This window comes from Trichechus manatus, unplaced genomic scaffold (assembly GCF_000243295.1).
Source record: "Trichechus manatus latirostris isolate Lorelei unplaced genomic scaffold, TriManLat1.0 scaffold00159, whole genome shotgun sequence".
In the NCBI taxonomy this organism is placed as follows: domain Eukaryota; kingdom Metazoa; phylum Chordata; class Mammalia; order Sirenia; family Trichechidae; genus Trichechus; species Trichechus manatus.
The window spans coordinates 1,466,475-1,486,548 of NW_004444095.1; the positions used below are offsets into that span (position 1 = coordinate 1,466,475).

Consider the following 20,074-nt stretch of genomic DNA (forward strand, 5'->3'; position numbering starts at 1 on the left):
AATTGTTTATTATTTCATCATTGGACCAAAAAAAAAAAAAAAAAAACCCAAGAGGATTCTTATCATTGTCTGTATTTAGGTTTCCTTTCTTTAGGGGATAAAAAACCAGTCCTGAATATTTGTCCTCCTTGATTTCTTTTTCTAAACTTTTAATTATTTTCATTCTTTCCTTTTGGATTCTCTCTATGATACAGGGATTTCAGAGTCCATAACTGAAGCATAATAAAGTACTGAATACAGTAAGAAGACAAACGTGTCACTCTTGAATCCTTTATTCCTGAGTACTACAGTCCATAGTGCTGTGAATGTGGATGGCCTTTTTATAGTAGGGTCACTATGAGTCGGAATGGACTCGATGGAAACGGGTTTGGTTTTTTTTCTGGTATATGAGAATAAAATTAAGAATAAAATTTCCCCAGTTGAATGAGAAAAGAAACTAATTGGAAAGAGTTTTCCAAGATGTTGGATACATTACTCAAATGTTGTTTTTGTTGTTAGCTGCCTTCAAGTCAATTCCGTCTCATGGTGACCCCTTATGTGCAGATTAGACCAGCTCCATAGGGTTTTCAAGGCTGTGGTCTTTCAGAAGCAGCTCACAAGGCCTGTCATCCCGGGCGCCTCTGGGTGGGTTCAAATCGCTGACCTTTCCGTTAGTAGCTGAGGGCTTAACCGTCTGTGCCACCCAGGAAACTGTGTCATTACCCAGATATTTCTACTTTTTCTACTGTAAGAGCTTTATTAATTCTTTGCCTTTTTTCACAGTTCAACCACTAAGAGGGTCCCCATAACTATGTCCCCTTGAATAATGGCATCACTTAAGACCAATTCTGTGCTACAGTAAGTAATATTTTGCTGACATTTAGGTGTATTTCTGAGCGAACCATGGGGAAATTCAAGTGACAATGACATGGATTTGTGTGTTGTTGTTAGGTGCCATTGAGTTGATTTTGACTCATAATGACCCCAGGCAATAGTCTTTAAGGAAGCAGATTGCCAGGTCTTTCTCCCACGTTGCTGCTGAGTGGGTTCGAACCATTAACCTTTCGGTTAGCAGCCTAGTGTTTAACTGTTGTGCCACCAGGGCTCCTTGGATTTGTGCATAATGTTATTTGTTTCTATGGCTTTCGTGTTTATATCCTTCATTTATCTATCTTCAATCCAGATCTTTCTCTTAAACTTCATGAGAGGTGATATTCTCATCTCTATTACTCACAGGCACTTCAAAACCAACCACACTCCTGATCTCCCTCACCACAACTGTTTGTTCTTTTGAATTCTGCAACTCCGTGAAGGTACCATTCTTTACTCAGTCATGCAAAGTGGAAAGCAGGCAGTGACTCCTCATTTTAGCTCATATTCTCTCCTCACCTCTGCCTCCCATACAATACATCACAATGTTGATTTTACTTCCAAATAGTTCATACATCTGTTTCATTTGTTCAACCTCATCCCCTTAAATATCATCTCTTGGAATATTACAGAAGTAACTTTCTAATTGGTGTCCCTGCATGGTCTCATATGTCTCCAGTTCATTCCCCTCATGGCCACCAGAGTGCTCTTTCAAAAATATAAGTCTAGTTATTTCCATTTTCTTGCTTAAAACTATGCTATGATTTTCCCAAGACTACAGGCAATGTCCAAACTCTTCAAGATAGGTGGCAAGGAGGAGGGAAAGACAGCTTATACTTAGAGTCCTCTGAATCCAACACTGTGCCCCTCTGTTGGGCATTTTACATCCACCCCATCATTTAACCCTCAAAATCCTGTGAAATATTTTACCCATTGAATTAAAAAAACAAAACAAACCCATTGTCAGCAAGTCAATTCCGACTCACAGGGACCCTATAGGACAGAGTAGAACTGCCCCATAGGGTTTCCAAGGAGTGCCTGGTGGATTTGAACTGCCAACCTTTTGGTTAGCAGCCAAGCTCTTAACCACTATGCCACCTGGGCTCCACCCATTGAATAGAAGAGTGTAATGGAGACTCAGAGGTTAGGCAACAAGGCAATAAATGGTGAAATAAGCGATCTTTCTGCCTACAAGGCTCATACTCTGTCTACCATGCCATGCTGTCTTTCTACATAATTTAGTCCCAGCTGATCTTTCCAGTCTCAGTTCTTATAAAAACCACACTCCAGCCATAGAGAAATACCTGCAGATTCTCAAACTGCCACACTGCTCAGGCCTGTGGATATGCTTTTTCCTTTGCGAACAATGTTCTTTTCAACCCTGTGTACCTGGCTAACTCCTAACAAATTCTTCTAATGTGACTCTCTCTAAACAGGGGTTCCCACCTTGGCTGCACATGAGAATCATGTCCAGGCCACACTGAAGATCAATTAAATCTGAATCTCTGGGGGGCAAAACCCAGGGATTGGCATTGTTAAAAGCTCTCCAAATGATTCCAATACACAAACAAGGCTGAAAATCACTCTTCTAGGTGAGTTCTCTTGCCTCCCTGGTGGGCTTAGCTTAATCCTCCTGTTTTTACTAGACCCTGTCTCGCCCTCTGCTATAATACTCATCACAGTACTATAATTTTGTCTTAATGTGTCTATCTTCACCTCTGGTATATGAGCCTCTCAAAGGCAGAAATCATGTCCCAGTAAAAAGCCTTTTTAATATATGTTACATAGTGACCCAGAATATGTGTACACACACACACACACACACACACACGTGCAAACATACATATGAACACAGCCGAAATCAAAGTTTCACAAAACAATACTGACGCTTCCTTAAGAGTTACAGAATTTGTCATTTTCCTTTCTCTTTCCTTCCCTTCCCTTCCATTCCCATTCTAGTCTATTCCTTTCTATGTAAAAAACGTTGCTTGCTGCTCATTAAATTGATTGCACAACACAGTACTGGGTCTGACCTGTGTTTGAAAAGCATCGTTCTATTCATATTTGTATTGTTAGTTCTAATAACATGCTAGACACCAGACAGGTGTTTAATAAAGATTTGCTGAATTAATCAAAGTTGTCTGGAATTTAATACATATAAAAGTTTTAAAAGTCCAGATAAGTAGGCATTGATCACTGGGTAAAAGAAAAATATCAAGATTCACTTTACTCTTTAGATACTAATCAAAATAGAAAGGTTAAAAAAAATACATATAAAAATCAATTCAAACTACACCAACAGAAAGGAATATACAAAGTTTCATTTCTTTAGAATTAGAGATTCTTAGACTACTTTTCTATTCTGAGATGTTTCAGAAAATATGACAATCCTATTTATTCATGATACTAATTGGGCTGCTTATATTGCATTCTTCCCTCTTCCTTGGGACTTAACCAATGGGCCAAGATTTTTTGAGAAACAATGAAGTTACTTCCCCAAATTCAAGAATCTTATATTAGAAATCTAAGATATCTTAATCAATTTACAGGTGTATACAGATATATAGTTCAAAGTTTATCAAACTTGTCTCTCTGGAAGGCTTTTGTTTAATAGAAGAGAATTTTTATAATGGGAAGGGGTTGGGAGGAGACATGGGTTCAAAAAAAAAACAAAGGTTTAGAGAACTTACTGAGTTGAGAGATATGGTCTGAGACCTGACCCAAATCAGAGATAAAGAGATCTCATATATTAACCATTCATTAGTTTCCTCTTTCTGCGGAAAAAGTTCTTAATTATATCACCTTTATGACCATGACTCACCCCCTGCAAACGCACACCTTCTTTAGAAGTTGAGATTACAATGATCTCTTAGGGATGCTTAGAGAATTAGTAAGATTTGTGAAATTCTTGTGAAATATTAGTAAAGATGCAGTCTTTCCATTTTCAGTTAGCTACTTATGGTTCTGTGTTAAAACTTGGACCCATGAACATATTTATCAACTGTCTTAGGCCCAAAGCAGGAAATGATTTGGACACAGGAAGAATCTGATTCAATTATAAATAACAGCTTTTCATTTTAAGGATAAATTTGCAACTTAAAAATTCCCAAGACATCATCCCTCAGGGCTGTATATGGTGTTCTATAAATATATAGGCTTAAAAATTCCAGTTAGACTATCAGAAATAACAACATTTATAAGAAAAATCCCCTCATCCTGAAGTGCAAGGATAACTATAATGTCCTTGCTTTTAGTAAGGAAAGTAACATGTTTTTTTAATATGAAGGGAAAATTCTAATGGCTTCAGAGTGGAATTAATCAGGTTAATTCCATTCAGGAAGCATATGCTTAATAATACATATATGCTTGTTGTTGTTGTTGCTAGCTGCCCGAGTTGGCCTCCCACTCTCACACTGACCCGAAGCACAACAGAATGAAATGCTGCCCGGTTCTGCACCATCCCCATGATCAATTGCTTGATCTGACTGTTGTGATCCATACAGTTTTCGTTAGCTGTTTTTCAGCAGTAGATCATCAGACTTTTCTTCTAGTCCATCTTAGTCTGGAAGCTCTGCTGAAACCTCTTCAGCGTCATAGCAACATGCAAGCCTCCAATGACAGATGGTTCGTGGCTGTGCATGAGGTGCATTAGCTAAGAATCGAACCCAGGTCTCCCGCATGAAAAGTGAGAATTTTACCACTGTCACCATATGTATGCTTGTAGAACCCATGAATTATGATTATTGCTGGGAAAAGTAAACATCCTATGACATGGATGATAAACAAAGAGTGATAGGTAGTTTAGCAAGAGCTAGGATCTCTCTATATAGAACAACTGATTGACAGTCAAAGAGAAAGAGATATTTTGTGAAGGTTTTCACCCCATCACTCCTTTCAGCACCACTGGTTTAAAGTAAAACATCACTACTTTGTGGTAGACAGATATATTGAACTCTTGGAAGAGCTGCTGCCCTGGATAGGCATTTGGAGTTTTCTTTTTTAATACGTAAGAACTGTTCTTGCTACACAGCATGAATCAAACAATGAATACAATCCTACCACCTTCTTCAAAGAAGTGAAAAGGCATACCTTACACTTTTTTTCTTTCATACTTATTATAGAAAATTCCTTTTGTTCACAATAAAAATTCATACTCAGAGGGAAGAAAGCAAACACTTGCATTTAGCTGAAATACTGAAATTGCATGTAATCGCCAAAGGTATGCTGGTTTTATTTACTCTCAAGCTTGGCATTTCCATTTGATGCTTTTAAACACCAGTACCTTGATTCAATTCTAACAGTTGAAATGTATCACTAACAATAATTGATAGTTGCAGTAGTACAGTTTTTACCATGACATCTCCACATCTTTCATCAAAGAACCACTATTCAGCTATCTAACTAAAATTCAGAGCCGGCTATAAATGTCATTCCTATCTATAAAATGTGTAAACCTCAGGCAACTGGAATTTTAGAAAAACACAATATTGACTATGAGGGAATGAGAAAATTGTCTCTGTTTTTAAATAGTTTTGAATTCTTAGTTAGTCCTACCATAGCTAAGGAGAAAAGGACATCCCCAAGGTTTTCAGGAAGTCTAAGGGAGCTTTGAAAAAGGAATAACATTTTTATGAATATCATAGCATAAGCTAAGAATTTTTCTCAGTATAATCTCTGGTTTTGAAAGAGATCAGAAATCTAAACGTAAAATGTAGTTTACTCTCCACTCTTCCATAGGAAATATAGTTAGGGAACATGGTGATTTTTTTTTTCTTTAATGATTCAGAATCTTGCAGTCTCTTAGCATTAGGAATTTAAATATGAATTTTCATTACACAGTACTGCAGATATAAATATAAAATGCATATGAGATAGAGGGATGTAGACCTCAACTAGACTTACACTATTTTAGTGGATGTTTTTATTCAACTGCTGATATCAAATTATTTTTTAGTTGTTTGATTATTATTTTTTTCAAGGTAATGTGCTAAAAATATCCACATAATCAACATTTTACTATTCCTTTAAGATAGTTGATGAGAAAATGTGAACCCCTTATATTTTTTAAAAAACTCTAGGGTGGTTTTATATGTACTTACAGGATGAAATAAAATTTTAAATATGAAATATCATCGGGAAAATAAGTTACAGCAGTACATTGTATAACTATTCATCTAATAGTGATCAAAAATCTAAATGTGCCTTGCTTTTGCATTCTATCGCAAGCTACAGAAGATATCTTCAAGGATAAAGTCGGGTATTGTTAACAACAAACTACCTCCAAATGAGAAGACTGACTCAACACACATTATGGAGGAACAAGTGGGATCAGAGGAGGATGATAAAGCAAGAATAATAAACTCAAGAGGAAGCTTTAAATTGCCACTGTCATCTTCTCTATGCAGAGGAGTACTAGAGTAAAACAAACGTCATATCAAAACAGAAAAAAAAAGGAGAAGGAAAATAACAACAACAAGGAGGAGGGGAGAAGAAGAGGAAGGAAAAGAACCTTTGCTTATTACAATTTGATTTTGCAATTATTTTTCAACTTAAGATCGATCGCTTTTTTCATCATAAATTAAACATAGCAAAAAAAAATGAAACTAGTCCAAAAAATTGATAATATGATTCCAGCCCTCCATATTTCATTCGAAGTACTAGTAAAATTCTTATATTAAAACACAAAAATCAATTACCTACGAGTGCACATATCAAAACTCCCTAATAGTTCAGAAAAATTATATCAGGTATTGAGAATAAATTTAAAGAGCCTCCTTAACTGTCGAATATGATTCTCACCAAGACTCCATTAAAACAAAACTACCCTACAGTTCTGTTTCCATTGTTTATGCATAGGGAACTTGAGAGCAATAGTTTTTGTTTCTAGGAAAAACAATTGTCTGCAAATTGTATGATCATTAACTATGACAAATTTAGCCATCTCATTTTTACTTTCACAGATCATGTTAGGAAGAAAGCTACAGAATGCCAGATTAACATTTTAAAAGGTATTTGAAAGTAATGAAGGCAAACTGATTCAGTTAACAACGCTAAATAAAACAGACAATTCATACAGATGCTTTCCCTGTAAAATATTAAATAAACACTCAGAAACGGCATTTTTTTTTTTCAGTTTAATAAACCAATCCCTAACTTATTTCTCGGGCTGAGCAACACTGCTTCTTGACCAAAGCTCTGGTTTTTATATGCAAGTTTTTCTTGTCAAAAATATGTACTTTTTTAGATGATCAGGCCGTAAAATGAAATAAATAAATGACTTTTCCTTCTCTCTCTGCCCTTCTCCTCCTTGCCCAAATGCTTATACCTAGTAAGCCATATAAAACAACTATCTCATATTGTCCCCAGCGTTTAGAAGTGCAAATACTACAAATGCCAAGAATTGTTCAGTTGGATTCACAAGAATGCTAAAGTGGAAACGCTTTACTTACTTGCCATTGTTTCATCAACTCTCTTACTCCCTTGGAGTCTTCTAGAAGCCTCTCCTTATGAGTGGCATCTTGCAGGACGTTGGCAGTTGTCTCAGCTTCTGTAAGCCAGGCAAGAAACTTCTCCAAGTCCAGGGGGAACTGTTGCAGTAATTTCTGAGTTTCTTCCAAAGCAGCCTCTTGCTCGCTCACTCTGAAAAGGAACAAACATCCAGATGCAATTCTCCTCAAGTATCAGAATGGTGTACTGAATGAACTCCATGAAAAGAGCAAATAAAGATGGAAGAACAAAACTGTAAGATCTCAACAAACTCCTCTTAAGAGCAGCAACAGCAACAATTAGAACACTTTGCAGTTCATTTACCTTCATTTCTACTTAGGCTTCTGCATCGGGCAAGGCATGCCGGAGTATCTATTAAACAACTAATGATAATTGCAGATTTCTATACCTCCTCCTCCACAAAAAAGATATATATATAGCTAGAATTTTGGACTTTTGAAAGTTTATATATGGACTTTCATAAAATATCATTTTTTAGTGTTCTGGTTTTTGCTGATCGATTTTGAAAGCTTATTCTAATATGCTGTGAAAGTTTAAGCTAACCTTTATAGGTAAAGCCCTAAAATTCCCACACTATGCTTATTTTTGATGTCACCCTGAGGCAGGAAACAAGGACTAGGAAGGCAAAGAGAAAAGTCAAGAAAATACGAATCTAGGGTGGAAAGTCAAACACTGGAGGAAAAAAAAAGAAGGGGATTAGAGGGCAAAGGAGAACAAAAAAGACTAACAAGTAGAAGAAGAACATATTTCATTGGAACCACTGTGTAACATGTCATTTTGTATGCCACTGGTTTCTTATAACTATTGTGTTGGCTTTCATTACCTGATGGTGATAGAACTGAGAATATTTTCCAAAAGAAAATTTTTAGGGAAAATGGAGAAATGATAGCCTTAAGATCTAGACAGATACAGGTTCAAATACCAATGTCGCTTACTAGTTGGGTGATACGGTAAGTTACTTAACTACTTTCACTTCTCGGTTTCTCGTCTGCGATGCATATTGCTGTGAAGAGAATTAAAATACAAAAATGCATCTAAAGTTGAGCACCTTGCATATTTTATATATATATATAATATATATTATTATATTATATTATAATTATAATTATATTATAATTATGTATATTATTATATATATATTATATATATATATGGTTGCCATCAAGTCAGTTCCAACTCATGGAGATGTTGTGTGTGTCACAGTAGAACTGTGCTCCATAGAGTTTTCAATGGCTGATTTTTCAGAAGTAGATTGTCAGGCTTTTCTTCAGAAGTGCCTCTGGGTGGACTTGAACACGAGCTTAGGCAGTGGCATCACTGGGAGAGTGCGGGGGGTGCAGACCACACTGGGTAACACTGCTAGAGGAGGTGACACCAAAATGACCCTCTATAAAATTTTGGGAAATGTTTCAGCAGAAATTTATTATTTTTTATAAAACTATCCCTGTAGTTAAAACAACAAAAATGTTTTTCATAGGCCCAGCTTACATATATCAGTATACCTACAAGGCTAAAACTCTATGCAGATTTACTTTTTGAACCTTCTAATGCGCTCCGTCAGACCTGTCATTATTACCCAATTACAATGACGTTTGCAATCACGTGGTTTATTCTGCAAGCACTGCAAGGACGTGCTGTTGTTTTTGTTGCTGCCACTGTTTTTACAGTCGCTGATTTTGTGAAATTTTCTGGTGTTTAAGCTACAATATTGTGGTAATTAGCATGGGGGGGTAACACCATGTGTTACCACACTGGGCGACACCAACCTTAGTGATGACACTGAGCCCAGGGCATTAACCGTTTGCACCACCCGGGGGCCCTTTATGTATTATAGTTACTCCAAAATGTTAGTTCTCTCCCTTTCTACCCCATTATCCTATTCCTCTAGTCTTTTAGAGGAGATGAACCAAATTCATTAATGAAACAAAAATCTAGAAGAAAATTTAATTATATTTTCTGATAATACATCTAATACACATATTTCAGATATACACACATATGCCCTCAGCAAACATCTACATAATAATAACTCGGGAGGAAAAATTGCCTTAAGCTGTAACAGTCCCATCTAAAAAGATTCAGGTAAATTTTCTCTGCAATGAGGAAATTAGTACTTTATTTAAATGCCTTATTTGCCTTCTATTACTACACAAACACTTGCTGGGATTAAACATAAGCTAAAAATGGATTTAAAAAAATTGAACACTTGAATATGGTACACACTGCTTGTTAAGATGTGATTGTCAATAATTATGCAAAACTGCAATTTATTTCAGCAGCAACTTTATCATGGGATGTGCAAACCAGGCAATAAACAACTCCTGCCAAGCCAGCGGCAGCAAAGCCCCCGGAAGAGCTGTTTATTCATCATGGGTGAGGTTTTTGCTGAGCACACAGTCCTCCACAGTGTAGTTTCTGTGCTCATACTGGATAAAAATCTTCTGTCTGCATTAACTGGTGGAGGGTAGAATAGGTTTATGAGGATGCAGCTATTGGAAAAAAGTAAGCATTGCACTATGCTATTTATCAACTCCCAAATAAACTCTAATACTGCACAGCTGAAAGGTAGTGGAGTGTTCTGGTTGGGGAAAGAAGTTAAACCTCATGTAGTTCAAGGATGAGCCTGGACTGCTGGCCCCCTGCTTATCTAATTTTCAGGTAAACTACCAATGCAGAGAGAAATAGAAAAATCGTTATTTATTTATCTACTTTTTATTATTATTGTTATGTTTTTTAAAATTCAGAACCATTTCAACAGCACTGAGAATCTTATTGTTATAATCGGGCATAAAATGTACAGGTTGGACCATGTAAAACCGCTGACATTTGACCGCTCTGACCTACAAACACGGCAGTTTCATCCAGTTCACGCTAATGTTTCTTGGTTGGCTTCGGTGTTCAAAATCACTGAGACTTAATCCATCTCCAGGCCAAAATCTCAGATAGAAAGAAACTGTCAGATTCCAGAAGACAAATGCAGGATTGGACATTGACATATTTTCTAACGTACTCCAATTTCACACAACATAAAAAGGCAATACAAAACTCTCCTATGGCAGAGTAAAGCTTAGAGAATTAGATATTGTGCGTTTTATTATCAGCTTCATCTTCATGATGAGCTACACTTGATGCATCCTTGTTCCTCTATCCATAAGCTAGAAACGCCACTTACCCTCTGCTTGCAGAGCAAGGAACTAGTAAATAACTTTCCAAGAGTTATTTGTAAAATGCAATGCACATAAATCAGATGAAAGGGTTCTACTGAGACAATGAAATTTTCAGTCAAATCCTACCAGTGAGTCTGCTGCTTTGTAAATTAGGCCCTTAGGGAAGAGCAGTAACTCTTTCAGGACAGCCGAGGCACTGTTTTCCTAAACGATCCCCTTGCGGTCTGAAATATTGACAACATCAGGCTGAATATTTTCTAATTTGGAAAATACTTAAACAAATCCAATGGCAGTAACAACAGAAAATCTTTTCAAATGAGCTCCTTTACAGGCCTCTTTGATCATAGGTGAGCTTGTTGTTTCCTGCTTGTGTGGGAGTTTTAAGACAACATCCCTTCTCTTGGGCTCCGTGTATGTACATTGAATTCCTAAATTTTAATTGTGCCAAGTCTAGACTAGAAATGAGTCAAGGGCACGTAATTTCCAAATCTGTGCATTCAAAATAGCTCTAAACGTTACTCATAGTTTTTAATTTTCCTTAAAAATAGGCTTTAAATGATTTATATGATAAATAAAAAATGCAGAAATAATGAGAATCATAAAAAATAGTCTTAGAACAAAGCTAAAGGTCTTAGAGGGCTTGAACATAGGTTGTTGTTGTTTTTTAATTCCTTTGCCCAGTTTTTTAAAATTACTTTGCCCAGTTTGAGGAGCCCTGGTGGTGCAGTGGTTAAGCGCTCGGCTGCTAACCGGAAGGTCAGCTGTTTGAACCCACCAGCTGCTCAGTGGGAGAAAGATGCGGCAGTCTGCCGCCTTAAAGATGACAGCCTTGGAGACCCTGTGGGGCAGTTCAACTCTGTCCTACAGGATCGCTATGAGTTAGAATCAACTCGATGGCAGTGGGTTGGGTGTTTGTTTTTTGTCCAGTTTATCAAATTGTATACCCTGGAGAAAATCTGGCTGAACTTTAAAAGTAACAATGAGCAGATATTAGAAATAGAAATTATGCTTTACAAATACAATCTGCTGTATTGGTTAACTGATTTTTAAATAACGAAGTTTAATAATCAGTTATTCCAGCTTAATAACGTACAAATTGTTGATAATTTGATGGAGTAGCGAATGGTATGTTGATTTTCAAAGGTTTTCATTCTGTTCATAAGGGCACCATATACCATTCTAAATATGTAAATAAAGGATGATGTGGTCCATGGATTAGAAGTAAAAATGTAAATTCTCAGGCCCCATCCCAGCTGTCATGGATTGAGTTGTGTCCCCCCCAAATATCTGTCAACTTGGCTGGGTCATGATTTCCAGTATTGTATGATTGTGTACCATTTTGTAATCTGATGTGATTTCTTTATGTGTTGTAAATTCAATCACTATGATCTAATAAAATGGATTATCAGCAGTTATACTGATGAGGTCTATAAGATTAGATAGTGTCTTAAGTCAATCTCTTTTGAGGTATAAAAGTGAGAAGTGAGCACAGACACATGGGAACCTCATACCATCAAGAAAGCAGTGCCGGGAGCAGAGCGTATCCTTTGGACCTGATGTTCCTGTGCAGAGAAGCTCCCAGACCAAGGGAAGACAAAGACCGTTCTCCAGAGTTGACAGAGAGAGAAAGCCTTCCCCTGGAGCTGTAGCCCTGAATTTGGACTTGTAGCCTACTAGACTGTGAGAGAATAAATTTCTCTTTGTTAAAAGCCATCCATTTGTGGTATTTCTATTATAACAGCACTAGATGACTAAGACACCAGCCATACTAAATCAGAAACTCTGAGGGTGGCGTCCAGCAAGCTGCATTTTAACAAGCCATCCAGGGGATTCTGATACACTGAAACCTGTGTGAGTCAGAACTTGACCAGACTTCCTTGTTTTTCTGGATTTCGAAAGTTTTCTGCCTTGGACAGGGTGGATTCTTAGCATTTGTCTATCGCTCTCTATTAGTGGAAAATATTTGCATTTTCCTTCTCTGACCGGTTTCCGCCTTACACAGCTTCCGACTTTCATAGGTTTCACCGTATTTGCTAAAGTTTGAGAATCACTGCTGCTGGCGACCAAACTTTGAGAACTATTGTAGGGGTGGCTGTGCTGGGCTGCCCAGACCCCTGTTTAAGACTGAAATACTTCTTACCCAGTTGCCGGGAATGCTGCTGGCTGACAGCCCTCAGCCGTCAGCCCTTTTTGAGAATTGGCCTCAGATAAAAAGACCTGCTTAATGCAGTCCCCTCCTTCCGAGGCAGGCTGCATGGGTGACTAGTTAATGTTGGGGCTATAAAAGCCTGGCTCCCTTGCTCCAACTCAGGATAATTCTGAAGAGCGTAGGGTCGCTATGAGTTGGAATTGACTCGATGGCACACAACAACTACAACCCTAGCTTCACACGTCAGAGCTCCTCGTACAGCGGGGATGTTGTGGCTGCCACTGCATAGTAGCTGAGTTTCTCCTTCTGCCCTATCCTGCCTCCTTCTCTTTTCTGCCGTCACAGGTTTTAATCCCTAAAGCACTTGCCAATAAATTGCCTGGACATTAATTGCTTTCTCAGGATCTGCTTTCTGGGGGACCTGACCTGCCGAATTGTCATGCTAAACAAAGATTTTAAAAAAATGCGTGTGGAGAAATATACTTGGAAAGGATGTGGCTTCAAAAGGGGAAAGGATGGCGCATTCTCACACTCATCAATCGTCAACCTTTGGTTGCCCTTTAAGGAGATCTACAGATAACGCAGATTTGCATTCTCATCAGTTACAGCCTCTTCCTGGTTAAAAGCAAGAATCTACTGAGGGGGCAAAGTGCTGGACCTATAAAGCTAAGTATAGCCCTTCACCTGTCCAAGAAGGTGCCTATCCAGATGTAATTCAAATAAAGGGGAAAAATCACAGAAAGCATGTGTTCAGCATCTCCACTGTCTTTTTGAGAACTGATTAGCAATGAGGCAATCAGATAAGTAATACTATGACCTGTCACAAAACACACGCACATACACACATCATGGTATCTCTGGACATATCTCTAAGACTACAGATTTTCTATTACGTTGAATATCACCCATTGCTGGCTCAATCTAATACATAAAAAGTAAAAGAGAAAGGCAAGAGGAGCTAATACTTTCCAAAGGTAAGGCTGAAGAGCTTCCTTAACGTATATACACTATTCCACTATTAGATGCATGAATATTTATCAGTGCACTGCACTGAAGGATTATAAGCATCATTAATTATAATTATATACAGGAGCCCTGGTGGCGAAGTGGTTAAGAGCTCAGCTGCTAACCAAAAGGTTGGCAGTTTGAATCCACCTGCCACTCTTTGGAAACCCTACGGGACAGTTCTATTCTGTCCTATATGGTCGCTATGACTCAGAATTGACTCAGTGGCAACGGGCTTGGTTTTTTTGGTAATTATATACATGTATATGTGTGTGCGGAGCCTTGGTGGCACAGTGGTTAAGAGCTCAGCTGCCAACCAAAAGGTTGGCAGTACGAATCCACCAGCTGCTCCTTGGAAACCCTATGAGGAAGCTCTACTGTGTCATACAGGGTCGCTATGAGTCGGAATCGACTCACCGGCAGTGGTTTTTGGGTTTAGAGTACGTGTGTGCAAGGAACCCTGGTGGGCAGTGGTTAAGTGCTCGGCTGTTAACTGAAAGGTTGGTGGTTTGAACCCACCAGCTGCTCGTTGGGAGAAAGATGTGGCAGTCTGCATCCATAAATATTTACAGCCTTGGAAACCCTATGGGGCAGTTCTACTCTGTCCTACAGGGTCGCTATGAGTCGGAATTGACTTGACAGCAGTGGGTTTGGTTTTTTGATATGTGTGCATATATACATGTATATATATATAATTATATTATACAAAATAAATAAACACATTAAATATTTTTGGGGAAAAAAAGGCATGATATGAGATGGAAGTTATTTTGTCCAGGTGTTTCTGTAAGTGTGACAAATTGGTAAAATTCACAGCACTCAGTCTTCCACTAAATAACTCCTCCATCATCTGTGCCCCGGTGTTATCATGGAGTCACCAAATAAAATACTCAGAATCTTTCCTTCTTGGTTTGTTTGCATTTTAACCACTATCACATGCTAGGATATTTTTTAGGAGAAGGATTACAGGACCATGATTTTGCTTCTTTTTTGTTAGATGTAGATCAGAGTGAATGAAGATCTTAGTAGCACCTGCAGTTAGGACCAAACAGTTTTTTGCAACATCAAACATCACTCATAGAACCAGAGTTAACCTGAAGTTCAAATTCTCCATAACCATAACAGTCTCTACTGGTTTGCTGGTAAATAAGTTACATTTCAACAAAGTTATTTTTTTAAATAACCTTGCCTCAGTATTTGCAAGGGGCAGCTAAAATTTTGTTACCTATGGATATAGGGTGCTTTGTAGAAAAGATTCTTTTTAATCTCTAGCAACTGTGTTAGCAATTTGCACTAATGGAAGTATGAATCTAAGCAAAAGGCTTTATTAATGCCTAAACTACTATCCTATTATTTCCCTTTCTAACAACAACTCTTAAGACTGTGGCTTTATCTGCCTTTGGGCAATGTCTACCTAGAAATATGACTACAGAAAGTTTGTGGCAATGAGAAGACGTTTCTCTTTTCTCCTGTTATCCAACTGTAAAGTTAGGAATGATACCCTGTCCTTTTAATTTAACTACTGACACTTGTTATTTATCCACAGGGTGAGGGATGAAGACTCTAAGGTACAGCACAGAAAACAAAGCTAAAATATATTTATTTTGCTCTTTAAATGTTTTAAAACATAGAATTATTCTCTCATTATAAGGCATTCCCAATTTTTTTGTACCTACAGTGCACTTCTCTTTTCTTTCCATACTTTCAACTGGACATTTCATTCCCTCCTAATGGCTTCAAACTCTATACTGATTATCCTCAAATCTAAACCTCATGCTTCAGCTTCAATCCTGTATTTCCATGCCTAACAACATCTCATTCACTCATCTTCCATGTGCCCACTGCATACCTATTATGTATCAAGATCTATGTTTGATGCTGCTAAGGAAAAAGTCACTAAGATATGGATTTTCAAATTAACATATTCAAGTATGGCAGAGAAAACAGATAGATAAACATATAACTATAGTTACAATGTGATTAAGGCTCTACACCATCTGGATTTCATCTACATGTACCGCACTTTATTCATTAACTTCTACCTCAATTTGCCTAACAAGTGATAAATGTATCTTTACACATTATTTTTTTTTTCCTTTTCCTCTGGAAGGAAATGTAGATAATCTAACTGGGCTTTATCTGAAAGTACAGTGATGGATGCTCAATAAAAGTTTGCCTCTTTGAATTGATTTCCATAAAAATAAGAAATCTTTTAGATAGATGGTACAGGTTATGAATGGTTTTGTTTTGCTGTTGGAGAGATTGATTCTGAAAGAACTGTAATGACTTTTACAAGGTCGCACACAAGTCAGAGAGGTAGAGCTAGGATTGTAGCCCAAGTCTTGCATCCTAGACAAGAAGTTTTTCTAACTCTAAAGATAGATATTGGTGTCCACTCCTCTCTGATATATTCATTACAGGAAAAGAAAAAAAGTACAGAGAAGGTTATGCCATTGAATCCTGGCCTTCATTTTGTAGCACAAACAACTTTTTGTCACTTTACCATGAGCGGGGTCATTGATATATACAAATACCTACACCTAAGAAAACACACACACGCACACAAACTCACACACATAGAAGGAAATTCTCCTATCCCAATTATTGCGGAAAATATCTAGCTGGTCTTTGCTTCAAATGAAACAAACAAACAAAAATCCATTTTCAATGCAAATTTGCTGGTGTGCTGTTCACCGACATATGAATTAACGGGGTTCTCATCCCCTCTCTCCTGAGGTCTGGTACTAAATTATTCAAACTCTCCGGAGTTAATTGGAAACCATGACCTGTATGTTCCCAAAGTACTGCTGATTAATTCTCTGAAAACTCATTCCCATCTTTGGTCACCCTAGACAACACAGGATGACTTTTTAACATGTGTAGAAGCAACACACTGGCACAAAGATAAACCGTAGCTTTGAAGCTGTTTAAACTTCCTTCAGTGATAAAGACATTTTAGTAAAAATTTTATCACCTAGACTTGACCTTTAGATAGTAAGAAAGTATAGGCATCATCAATCATGAAAGGAATTTTTAAATATACATTCTATCTCTCATTTTTTTACCCTATGAACATTTTTAAAATTGTGATTTCAAAAAATATTATTAGGAAAGTATCATAATTATATACTTTTCCTAAAACCATTGGGACATTCCCAAAAAGAAAATATCAGGATACAACAGTAAAAAAAAAATGTACTTTCTACTGTTCTTTTCATTACTCATTTAATTTGATTTGTGTTTTCGTGTCATAAATCACTGCGAAAATGTAATTCTTGAAAGAAATGTGCACAATATTATGAAAAGACACAGTTTTCAAGACATATATATGTATTTTTTCTCTACCATGGATTGTTAACAAAAACATTTATACTCTCTAACCTAAGATCTGAGTTTTATTCTTTTCTACTGATGGAATGCCAAAAGGTAGTATTTTGGGAGATTTAAAAAAATAGTGTTGGGAGTAATTGATTACATTTGATTTGGTTCATATCCAGTAAACAACAAAAACAAAACCAAAAAAAAAAAAAAAAACTGCTGTCAAGTTGATTCCATCTCATGGTGACCCCATGTGTTGCAGAGTAGAACTGTGCTCCACAGAGTTTTCACAGCTGTGGCCTTTTGGAAGCAGATCACCAGGCCTTTTTTCCAAGGTGCCTCTGGGTGGGTTTGAGCAGGCAATATTTCTGTTAGTAGTTCAGTGCTTTTGTACCACCCAGAGACGCCTTTGGTTCCTATACAGAAACTCAGAATATTATCTTGGACCTTTACGTAACTATAAAAGATGTTTAGAAAAAATGCAATTCTATTAATCTCCAGATGAATACAGATTAAGGTTGGGCTTATAGTTGGACACAATTCTGCTCTAAATAAATTCTCAACGATTTGTATAATGTGAATCTTTAAGTTGATTTGTTAGCTTGTAGTGTTAATCTTATTAAAAAATATATTTCCTAATGATGATAAGCTAAATTAAAGTAGCTATCTTCTAAAAGCATATAAGAAAAATAGCATATAAACCAATTTAAAAGATGAAACTAGGATCATCTCTTGAAAAGTCTTCAAACATGTATTCTCATCCTCCATAACTTAGACAAAAAACAGAACAGTAGATTCTTTGATATTGATACAGAATATTTAGAAGACAGAGCAAGGCAGTTGGTTCAATTTTCTAAGACCAAAAGGCAAACACATAACAGATTCCTTTTAAAAGGAAACCCTTTGCTGTCGAGTTGATTCCGACTCATAGCAATCCTACAGGACAGAGTAGAACTGCCCCATAGGGTTTCCAAAGAGTGGCTGGCTGGTGGATTTGACTGCCGACATTTTGGTTAGCTGAGCTCTTAACCACTGTGCCACCAGCGCTCCTTTAAGTGACAGAAATGATTAAAAGCATCAAATTAACAGGTGATTAAGTTAACTTACAATACAGTTCAGTTTGGAAGTATTAATGGTTTCATAATTCCTAATATGAGCTTCAGGTTATGATTTCTAAATATTTGTGAACTTCTTTACCCAGTTCCTTACTCTCTTAGTGGTTTATAATACATATTTGTAAAGAGTTCTTTAAAAACGTCAACATTTATTGTTATAGTATTTTGCATGAAGACTATGCTCTTCAGTTTTCAAGCTCTTCCACATATGTCTTCTCCTTTGACTCCAAAAAGTTTTATGACGCCAATAGGGAAAGTACTTATTAACATCCCCATTTTACAGATGAGAAAACCGATAGTCAAGGAGGCTAGGTGAGTTTCCAAAAATAGTGGCAAAACTTGAAATACCCAATCCAGTACACTCTACTATAAGACATTACCTCTCAAGGTAGACTTGTCAATCTCTCTGTGAGGTAAACATGATGAATATTAATATACTACTATTCTCAAAAGCCCTTTGTTTTGTTTATTATATAAATTAGAATCATGGTATGTGTTTGGAGACAAAAGAAATTATTACTCCTTTGCTTATCATCTTCAGCTGCCATCTAAGAGACATATACTGATCTTTGGACTGGAGGTAGACTTGAGGATCTTACTCAAAAAGAGGGTATTACAGGCAGTAATAAGATATTTTATTATAATGAAATAATAGAGAATTGTAGTACATAGAGTTGTGGCCTTCTGATAATGGAAATTGAATAAATATTTGCTAATGATATAGAGATTATATGGAAGTCTATATATTTTTGGAAATGTTTTACATTAAAATATCCAAGAAGAAATTAAACACCTCATATGTTTCTATCCTAGAAATTTTACAGTAAAATAAATATATTTTTATAAGACCAATTGGGAAATGAATTCATCTTTGAAAGTGACTAAGTTTTGGGAGATTCTAAAAGAATTACCCTTCTAATTTAAATTTATTTTAGTGGCTCAGATATTATTTACAAGACAAGATGTGGGATTACAAATAGCTTGAGCTAAGTAAAAGTGATTATCAAAATAATTAAGATCTAAAGATCCTTGCTTTCTTACTTTTAATTATTAGAGGTAAAAAAAAAACTGCATATGAAAGAACTAGATATTCTGAAATACACTGATCGTCGTTCATAAAATCAATTAAAATTTAGAAAGAACAGCCATTAAAAAGGATTTATTTTTCAAATGGAACTACAACACTAAAGGAATGATACTGAGGTCCTCATCTAGGTTCAAGAATCCTCTTATTTATAAATACAACATTTACAAATAGTCCCTATATTTTTCTTGTTTATCACTCTCAACTTATTGTAAATTTCTTGAAGGCAAGGATTCATGCCACAGTTCCTGGAATTTATTCAACACTCAATAAATTGAACTAAAATCAATAAACCAACTATAAACTAGGCATATGTTCTAAAAATAAGGTCAGTGTCCCTCATTCTTTTTTTTTTTATTGTTGTAATTAAATGAGGTTTACATTTCAAGTTAGTCCCCCATACAGAATTTTTTTTTAACATACACTGTTATGAGACCCCAACCGCTCACCCCATTCTGCAACAGCACACTCCTCCCCTCCGCCCCTGATTCCCCATGAACATTCAACCAGCTCCTTACTCTCTCTACCTTCCCCTCTCACCTCTGGACAGAAGCGGCCGCTTTGGTCTCTTATATCTACTTGTCTAAGAGGCACGTTCTTCACAAGTATCACTTTATGTCCCACAGTCCAGTCCAATCCCTGTTTGAAGAGTTGGCCTCGGAAATTGTTTTAGTTCTGGGGTGAGGGAGAGACCAAGGGCCATGCTTTCCGGGGTGCCTCCAGTCTTAATCAGACCATTAAGTCTGGTCTTCTTACTAGAATTTGAGTTCTGCATCCCATCGTTTTACTGCTCCATCAGGGACCCTCTGTTGTGTTTCCTGTCAGGACATTCATTGGTGGTAGCCGGGCACCATCTAGTTCTTCTGGTCTCAGGCTGATG

The 20,074-nt window shown here is 36.9% G+C and overlaps 1 protein-coding gene across 1 annotated transcript in view; it reads right to left on the reverse strand.

Moving 5' to 3' along the window:
- The window catches only part of DMD (dystrophin), a 2,372,918-nt gene that overhangs the window by 499,379 nt on the left and 1,853,465 nt on the right, over positions 1-20,074 (reverse strand). Inside the window, exon 55 of the mRNA XM_004386236.2 lies at positions 7,299-7,488. Coding sequence (XP_004386293.1) covers positions 7,299-7,488 — 190 coding nt within the window. The remainder of the gene's footprint in view (positions 1-7,298; positions 7,489-20,074) is intronic.